This window comes from Orcinus orca, chromosome 5 (assembly GCF_937001465.1).
Source record: "Orcinus orca chromosome 5, mOrcOrc1.1, whole genome shotgun sequence".
Lineage (NCBI taxonomy): Eukaryota > Metazoa > Chordata > Mammalia > Artiodactyla > Delphinidae > Orcinus > Orcinus orca.
In genome coordinates, this window is record NC_064563.1 from 81,444,475 (window position 1) to 81,453,996 (window position 9,522).

General features: G+C 40.3%; 1 protein-coding gene across 1 annotated transcript; it reads right to left on the reverse strand.

Annotated features, from left to right (window-relative positions):
• Positions 1–527: 527 nt before the first annotated feature.
• On the reverse strand, positions 528–9,168 carry CSTA (cystatin A). Its single transcript, XM_004278559.3, has 3 exons — positions 8,982–9,168; positions 4,198–4,299; positions 528–774 (listed from the first exon to the last, which is right to left on the reverse strand). Exons 1-3 carry the CDS (start codon positions 9,045–9,047, stop codon positions 646–648), a joined length of 297 nt encoding a protein of 98 aa, XP_004278607.1. The 5' UTR covers positions 9,048–9,168; the 3' UTR covers positions 528–645.
• Between the last annotated feature and the right edge of the window lie 354 nt (positions 9,169–9,522).

Genomic DNA, 9,522 nt, shown 5'->3' on the forward strand with positions numbered 1-9,522 from the left:
GTGGTTGAGAATCTGCCTGCTAATGCAGGGGACACGGGTTCGAGCCCTGGTCTGGGAGGATCCCACATGCCGCGGAGCAACTGGGCCCGTGAACCACAACTACTGAGCCTGCGCGTCTGGAGCCTGTGCTCCGCAACAAGAGAGGCCGCGATAGTGAGAGGCCCGTGCACCGCGATGAAGAGTGGCCCCCGCTTGCCACAACTAGAGAAAGCCCTCACACAGAAATGAAGACCCAACACAGCAAAAATAAATAAATTAATTAATAAACTCCTATCCCCAACATCTTTTTTTTTTTTTTTTTTGCGGTACGTGGGCCTCTCACTACTGTGGCCTCTCCCGTTGCGGAGCACAGGACGCGCAGGCTCAGCGGCCATGGCTCATGGGCCCAGCCGCTCTGCGGCATGTGGGATCTTCCCGGACCAGGGCACGAACCTGCGTCCCCTCCATAGGCAGGCGGACTCTCAACCACTGTGCCACCAGGGAAGCTCCCCACAACATCTTAAAAAAAAAAAAAAACAGATGAGAGCTAGTAGAAGAGATTAATTTATTTGAAAAGGAATACTTCTTTATTGATAGTTACATTTATTACCAGGGGCCATTAATCAGGAGACAGTGGAAAGAATCGACTGCTTTCAGAACATGTTGCTAGAAGCCGATGAGCTCGTCATCCTTGCTTTTGTCAGCCTGGTAGCCAGTAAGTGCCAAAGACTGATTTTGTTGAGGAAGGCTCTTGAATACTTTTATGTGAATATAACGATCATTACCTACTCGTATCTGGAAGTTAAAAAAAAGAAAAAAAGAAAAAGGAGATTCATTCACACGGATCCATGTCAAATGAAAGATCTACAGATCTATAAAGATTTAGCTGCAATAAGCTCTTTTGGAATAGCATTCCTAGACCACCATTCTTAGACCCTTAGTTTACATAAACCTTCCATCTTCTTTTATGAGAGAAAGGGCAGGCTAAAGGCATGGCAAGAGACATAGGTCCTAGGTTTATTTTATTTTATAGTTTACTATATTCTGTGCACAAATGAAAGTCCAGAGTTGCATTTCATTTTCAAAGATGCACAGATCAAGAAAACAAGTGACAGTCTTTTTGATGTTTCCATTTTCTGACTCCCAAATTGGGATACTTTATTTGTCACATGGTTTGAGCAAGGAGAAGAAAATCGGAATTGCCCTAGAGAATTTGGGATGTGTGGTTCCCATATCTATATTAGAACCTGCTTTATAAATGCCCATAGGTAAAACTGAGCAGGACCCAGGGGTGTAGAGTCTAGTTTCCCTTCTGAAGTAAAGGGATCTTGCTGGGAAATCATTGGTATGAAGATTGAAATGGTAATCTGGGCATGAATCTGGGACCTAGAAAACTATGGTAAGAATTCCCACTTTTGTTCTTGGTTCAGACAGTAAAAGTTTTGTCTTTGAATAATATTTATTGTGCTCTGGTGTCCCTTCCTAACCTAATTTTATTTTATTTAAAAAAATTATTATAGAAGGATGGCTTTATTTCCCTGTGCTGTACAATATATCCTTGTAGCATATTTATTTTATACTTAGTAGTTTGTACCTCTTAATCTCCTACCCCTATCTTGCCCCTCCCACATTCCCTCTCCCCACAGGTAACCACTAGTTCATTCTTTATATATAAATCTAACTAAACTAATTTTAATAAATGTCATTTATCAAATGTTTACCATGAGTCAGACACTATGATGACCATCTTATATACTTGATTATATTTACATTTTGTTCCAGGCAAGAAGAAAGGTGGAACAAGGACCATTTTACAGATGCAGAGCAGATTAAGAGAGATTAAGTAATTTTTCATAAATCTCTCAGCTAATAAGTGACAAAGCCAAACTTCAACATCTGTGTTAGTTTCACTCTATGGGGTAACATTTCAAAAACATTTATTCTGTGCTTGGAACAGGGCACCAGCTTTTGCATACATTATTAGAGGCAGCACAGCTAATAGGTAAGTATCAGACTACTTGGGTTCAAATTCTGGCTGTGCTCTTATAGTATTGTGATCTTAGTTAGTTCACAAGGGGGCAATTTTCTTATCAGCAACACGAAGGAAATGATCGTACTTATAGACATGTTGACAGAATTAAATGAGCTAATACATGCCCAGCTCTTAGGACAGTGCCTGGCACATTGTGAGTGCTTAGTAAACTTCTTTTCTTTTAAAAAAAAAATTTATTTATTTATTTGGCTGTGCCGGGTCTTAGTTGTGGCACACCGGATCTTCGTGGCAGCATGTGTGATCTTTAGTTGTGGCATGTGAACTTTTAGTTCCTTGACCAGGGATCAAACCTGGGCCCCCTGAAATGGGAGCATGGAGTTTTATCCACTGGACCACCAGGGAAGTCCCCATAAGTGCTTAGTAAATTTCTAGTTCATTTATTCCACACAACACCCTGCAAAGTAGGTTATTATTATTCATGTTGTGAAGCTAAAGGAATTAAGGCTCAGAGAAGATGAGGGGCTGTGGATCGCACAGGTTTTAACCAGTCAAACAAGCCGAGTAAGTGTTCAAACTCAGGACTGTCTGACACCAAAGCCTACAATCCTTCCATTTTACCACCTGCCTCTTGACAGGTACTTGAGAAAACCAAGAGGAGGTCACATCACCAGCCAGATCTGAAATCCAGAGAGTGAGTGTCTCAGATCAAAGAGGTCAACAGCTAGATGGCCAGGAAGTAAGGAGGGAACTGTGGTCAGTGACTTTAATCCCATAGGAGAAATTTGATAGCAGATGGAGGGTGAGGTAGGGAGGGAAGGGGACTGTGGTCTTAAGGGAAGAAATTTCCAAGATAGTTTTCTGATGGGCCTTTTAAGAAATGTATGAGCTGGTTAGTATGCGAAATTTTTGTACTTAGATTAATCATAAATTATTAAAATAATGATCCCAATTTTGATGGAATGTTTCTTATCTTGGAACAAAACCACTTTTAACTAGAAACCATTATTTTCTAGCTGTGAAGAAAGTAGGAAGGGAGGAAACAAGACCATTGCTTTCTGAGGACGAGGCAGGATCTCACCCCTGTGTAGCACCCCAGCACCTGGCATGTACCAGGACTTCAAATGTGGTAGGACTGGGCTGATTTTTGTGTATGTGTGTGTGAATTCTGTTTTATTTATTTTTTTATACAGCAGTTCTTATTAGTTATCTATTTTATACATATTAGTGTATATATGTCAATCCCAATCTCCCAATTTGGGCTGATCTTTTCACATGACCCAGTCTTGTAATTTTTTCATGCAGAGCTGCTTAACAACACATTTTTATTTTTTTTGCTGAAAACATTAAAAAAAAATTTATATCTTAAGTGGTTAATTGTTTGTTAAAGAGAAATAAGCCAGACTGTGCCCTCGTCAAGTAGGTTAGTAAAGATTAAGTAAATACATTTGAATGTCTGTTGTAATTATTTACTAAATGAGAATTATCATCTTCTCAATACAAAAGGTTGAAAATGGCTTCCAAATATCCATGGTTGGTTTGTTGGATTGGTTCCCTCTCAATAACTTCACAAAAGTTTTCTTCAGTTAGAACTGGATCAGTGCATCACTTAATTTTCTGATATAACTATAAAATTAATTTTTAAAAGACTTTTAATACTCCACTGCTTCAAACTACACCTATAGTGCCACAAGTTGAAACTAGTTATTTGAGTTACGAAAATAATATATTTAAATTATATTAATCAAAATTCTTATTTAAAGGGCAAAAGTTGTTTTAAATGATTTTCCCAGCTAATGATTCAAATCATTCCTTAAACCCATTTAATTTAGACACATAGAATCACAAAGCTTTGAGATGGAATAAGCTTCAAGATAGCATCTGGTCCAGTCCCACATCTTTAGGATCCTAGGATCCCACATGAAGAAGCCATGGCTGCAAGCTAATCATGCCCTGAATTCTGAAGTCTTTTTCTATACATTTTCTGGAAATTAAGTTAAGAATTGATATAAGAAAGGTTTCTAAATTCACAAGAAAAAGATGATATAAATATACCGTCATCTGCCAAGTTTGAGAGTTTACCACTTGGGCAGTACCATGCTAGGTAGGCATCTTGATTTAGGACAAGGAGAAAGAACAAATTATAAGGTAGGGGAGACAGGGAGCATTGCATAAAGTGAAAAATACAACAGTATCTTTTAGTGCTAAAGCGAATGTTGAACTCTAACCTTAATGTAGTAATTAATTCCAGCAACCACTTGAGTTTTATATTCCACAGCTTCGAATTCTTCATAAGTCTCATTTGTTTTCTCTTCAAGCTGTGGTTTAACCTTAAGAAAAGAGTGTGAAATAAAAGTCATATTTTAATGGCAAGACAAGAGAAATTTAAACAACAACAACAAAATCTCTCTGCCCTTTGGCCTCCCCTCTCCCCCCACTTTGCATTTTGTATCTGCATTATGCATCGACCAAACCACTCCCATCAGCAGGAATACCTGCTCAACCATAAACATGGTTTAACATGCTCCTAGCATCGACAAGACAATTCCTTAAAAGATAACATCCCTCCTCTATCTTGTAAGGAATCACATGACCCACCACCATGCTGCTTAGATCTGGATTAAATAAACTGTCAACTATACATCATTTGATGTACAACCCTCCGTCTCGAAAAACTTATGTACCTGTGCCTTGACTTCTAATGGGTGGAACAGTTCTCAGAGCTTTCTGAGATGTTGTTCTTCCTGGGTTATAATCCATAATTTGGCTCGAAAAAATTTCCATTTCTTTCTTAAATCAACTGATTAATTTTTTGCTGACAAGAGGAAACAAATTACCAAGGCTATATCGAACTCCATTTATGTGATTTACACATCTGTTAAATATGTATTTACAAATAGGTAAACATGTCTTTGATTAATAAAAATGGGAGACCATAATTACTATTTCATTACAAATTTTTTTTTATTTTGAAATAATTTCAGACTCAAAGTTGCAAAAATAGTACAGCATATCTCAAGGCCCTTACTTTAATCACACCCACAAGTCCCTTTGCCGTGCAAGGTAACATATTTAAGGGATTCAGGGATTAGGGCGTAGACATCTTTTTCTTTTTTTTTTTAGAAGATGTTGGGGGTAGGAGTTTATTAATTTAGTTATTTATTTTTGCTGCGTTGGGTCTTCGTTTCTGTGCGAAGGCTTTCTCTAGTTGTGGCAAGCGGGGGCCACTCTTCATCGCGGCGCACGGGCCTCTCACTATCGCAGCCTCTCTTGTTGCGGAGCACAGGCTCCAGACGTGCAGGCTCGGTAGTTGTGGCTCATGGGCCCAGCTGCTCCACGGCATGTGGGATCTTCCCGGCCCAGGGCTCGAACCCGTGTCCCCTGCATTGGCAAGCGGATTCTTAACACTGCGCCACCAGTGAAGCCGCAGCCCATAACATTTTATGTGCATATACAGCTTTAGTCAGGCCTCCAGTGCATCTAGGGTTCTCCCAAGGCCACACAGTCCTTCCCATCAGTGGGCAAGCATTTTGAAACCTTTTCTATTTGTGCCTCGGCTTGGGTACCAGATTGCTTTCAAAGATCTAGACATTTGCAAACTCTTTGAGTTCTCAGACCATTTTTGAAGGGCAAACACTTCTTGGACCACTACCCATTTCTCCTGTAACATTCAGAATAGGTGGGAGGAATGTGATTGCTTTCTTGAGATGGAAAGTAAGGTTAAAAAGTGGAGAAAGGAAGGAAACAAATAGTGAAGGAAAAAAAGAAAGAAAGAAATGGGAAGAGGTAGGGCGCAGGAGAGAGAAAAGTGGACAAGCATGCAGAGAGAATGAGTAAGGGAAGAGTTCATTGTCTTATTGCTCCCCCCTACCTAATCCTTTTGAGCCACTGGGTACCAGTCAAGTTAGGAGCTGAGCTGGGAAGGGTTAATCTCTACACAAAACCCCAAATTATCTATTTAAGCCTCATTTTGCAGATGAGGAACCTAAGGCTGTGAGGAGAACATGACTGCTAATGGCTGAAAAATTACTGATTATAGTTATTTGGCGTTTTAAATGCCTTGAATAGTGAGTATCTGATTTATCTTTTTTTTTAAACTATGTATCAGACATTTTTATTTCTATCTGTCCTAGAAACACATCCAAATCTGTAACATTTCCATTGTATCTATGCAGTCCACAAGTCCAGAATTTTCCATCAGAGAGTTGATTTCAAATGTCCTGGTTTGTTTCTATAAGTGCTCTGGCACCTATCAGACTGTGTGCCTTGATTGCAGGTTCACTGTACTTATAACCCGTAGCCCTGCTCCCCCTTTCCAGTAAAACAGATTTGTATTGCTCTATTGTTGGATGCTATGAACCTGGGATGATGAGATTTCAGGTGAGGAGGAGGAAAAGGGGCAGAGTTGGAAGGAGCTGATCAGTGAAACCTTATTCAGAAGGCAGGTTGTTGTTGAAAGACCCCCCAGGACGGGTGCTAGGAGGGTGAAGCGCACCTGGGAATGGTGGTCCGGAGTCTGGTGGTAAACAGACAGACCTTGAGCTGAACACAGTTGGCATTCACCTTCCTCTGCCTGCCGTGCATGGTGGTGGTTGAGGTGTTGAAGGGAACAGTGTAGGTTTGTTACTTGGGTCCCAACCAGGGGAAGGATGATTCCAGGGAGGAGCGCCTGGTAAAATGCAGTTACCCCAGAGCTGTTCAAGCATTTCTTGTTGCTGCAGAGCATGAATCTCTGTAAGCTGCTAGTTCTCCAGGATCTGAGGATTTAAGCCACGCTGAACCCAAGACCCAGGCTACCTGTAATCATTCTGCAGAAACACTTGGACTATGCATAATTTAGGAAAAAATGCATAGAAAGATAATGGTGGCAGCATGGATAGGTCATATTTGGGAAGTTTTAGAGAGTAACAAAGGAGAGTTTGGGTAGCAACATGAGAGTACAGTAGGGTTGGTGAGAGGTGATTTGTGGACATTTGTTACCTATGTTTTGAGGGCAGGGGAAGTATGGGGCAAGGCACCCAGCATACAAGAAATGATGGCACCTGGCTTAAGGAGTTCAAAGTCTTAGATTGGAGAGAGGAATGAGATCAGCAGGGATAAGTAATTCAGGACATTCTCGAACAAGATAGCTGCAATCTTTTTTTTTTTTTTTTTTTTTTTTTTGCGGTACGCGGGCCTCTCACTGTTGTGGCCTCTCCCGTTGCGGAGCACAGGCTCCGGACGCGCAGGCTCAGCGGCCATGGCTCACGGGCCCAGCCGCTCCGCGGCATGTGGGATCTTCCCAGACCGGGACACGAACCCGTGTCCCCTGCATCGGCAGGTGGACTCTCAACCACTGCGCCACCAGGGAAGCCCCAAAATCTGGTCTTTTAACAAGACCTCCAGGTGACCTGTGTGCACATTCAAGTTTGAAAACACTGACAATACAGGGATTTGAATGAAGGCATTAATAACTTAATATTACCTTCTTCAAGAAAGAAAAAATGACAAGGTATTTACTTTTTTTTTTTTTTTTTACTCTTAACATGGGTGTAAAAAAAAAACATGGGTGTTTTTTTTTTACTCTTAACATGGGTTATTATTAGCTATTTCCTTTGAAAACTTGCATCCGGATTACCATATCCTTTGGAATGTGCACTTTCTAAGACACCTTGTATCTTGGTGTCTAATTGAAACTTTTGATCTAATATTCTTTCACATATATTTATTCACATTATTGTAAAGTAACTACTTTTTTAAAAGAACTCTTGAAAGGGAAATACTTAGCCCCACAGAATGAGTGGTAGAATTTCAGGCATCTGCTCTCTTAGAGAGCTTCTCAGTGTCTTAACATAGAGAATCCCATCTCTTCCACTTACACAACAAGCTAATCTTTGCCAAACAGTGTCATAGAATGAAGTTTCAGCGAGAAAAAGCAAGAAGGAATGATACAAGAAAATAGGGCGACAGTTTACAAACCTAAAATAGAAATTTATATACTTTTTCTTTTCATAAAATATGCAATACAATAAATGTTTATTATATATGTAATGGCTAACCAGACAACACTTAGAAAAATGTATTAACCTGCTAAACACACTGAATTCTATTTTCACCATAATGAATTTTGGAATCACCATAGACTATGCCACTTCTCTACTAGTTTAATCATCTTCCAAATACTAAAACATTGTCCATTGAGTCAGATTTGTAGGAAGTTTGTAAGTGGATCATCTTTATGATATTGCTCTTCATTCAATCTATTAAAATTTTTTTTCCTGTAGTGCATTTGACGTCTAGTTCATCAATTATTTTTTTTAAAACCATAAGCAGTTTCTTTTTTTTTCTAAATTAATTAATTTATTTATGGCTGCATTGGGTCTTCATTGCTGTGCACAGGCTTTCTCTAGTTGTGCCGAGCGGGGGCTACTCTTCGTTGTGGTGCGCAGGCTTCTTATTGTGGTGGCTTCTCTTGTTGCAGACCACAGGCTCTAGGCGCGCAGGCTTCAGTAATTGTGGCACGCAGGCTCAGTAGTTGTGGCGCACGGGCTTAGTTGCTCCAAGGCATGTGGGATCTTCCTGGACCAGGGCTCAAACCTGTGTCCCCTTCATTGGCAGGCGGATTCCTAACCACTGTGCCACCAGGGAAGTCCCTAGTTCATCAATTGTTAACAACCTCAGACTTTAATTACATGTTGGCTCCACTTGGTGAGAATAGAAAAGTTTCATTAGAAACTGAATTACTAATCCTAGAACCATACATTGTAAGAGCCTTAGAGATGATCCCATAAAAATTCTTCTTTTACAAATGGGGAACCTGAGGCTCAGAGAAGAGATATGACTTGCTCAATATCACTCTTACATTTAGAATTATCAGAGGTTTCATCTGAAAAACTTTTCAGTTGTAAGGAAACCTGAACAAAACCACACATTTCCCCATATTCTGGTTTTGATGTTCACCCACACATTTAACACAGGGCCAACCTAAACCAAGATTTGGGATCAAACCTTTTCATGGGCTGCATCCACTCACTGTGTTAGCGATCTCCTGGATTTCTGGAGTGGCAGGTTTGGCTTCAGTTAAGCCTCCAGATATCATTTTGGCTAACTGCGTCTTTTCTGGGCAGGATGCTGGCGCTGAAGTAGTCAGGTAAGGGTGGAGGCTCTGGTTTTTAAAGAAGGTGTTGTTCACAAGCTCCACCTGTAGAAGGTTTTATTTTCCTCAAAGAACAAAAGGCAAAGGGAAAATACATCTTGAAGGGACAAAGGGAGTATGTCTTGAAGTAAGTCTTCTTGCTTCATCAGCAGAATATGCTAACAGGAGCTGGCAAGAAGGCGGGGCTGTGGAGGAACAAGTGGGTGTATACAAGGCGTAGTGCTGGAACAAGAGTCAAACTTCCCTGCGTTCTCTTTGACCTTAGTTCCATCCTGTTGCATCTGAAGTATGAAATCCGAAACCACAACCAGAGAGTTTCCCAATGTTTAACTTCTAACAAAAACTTTATTTTTTAACGGAATATTTTTTTAATAATGTCAAGGCTGATTGTTTAAAGTGGACTTGACTTTATAAAGAA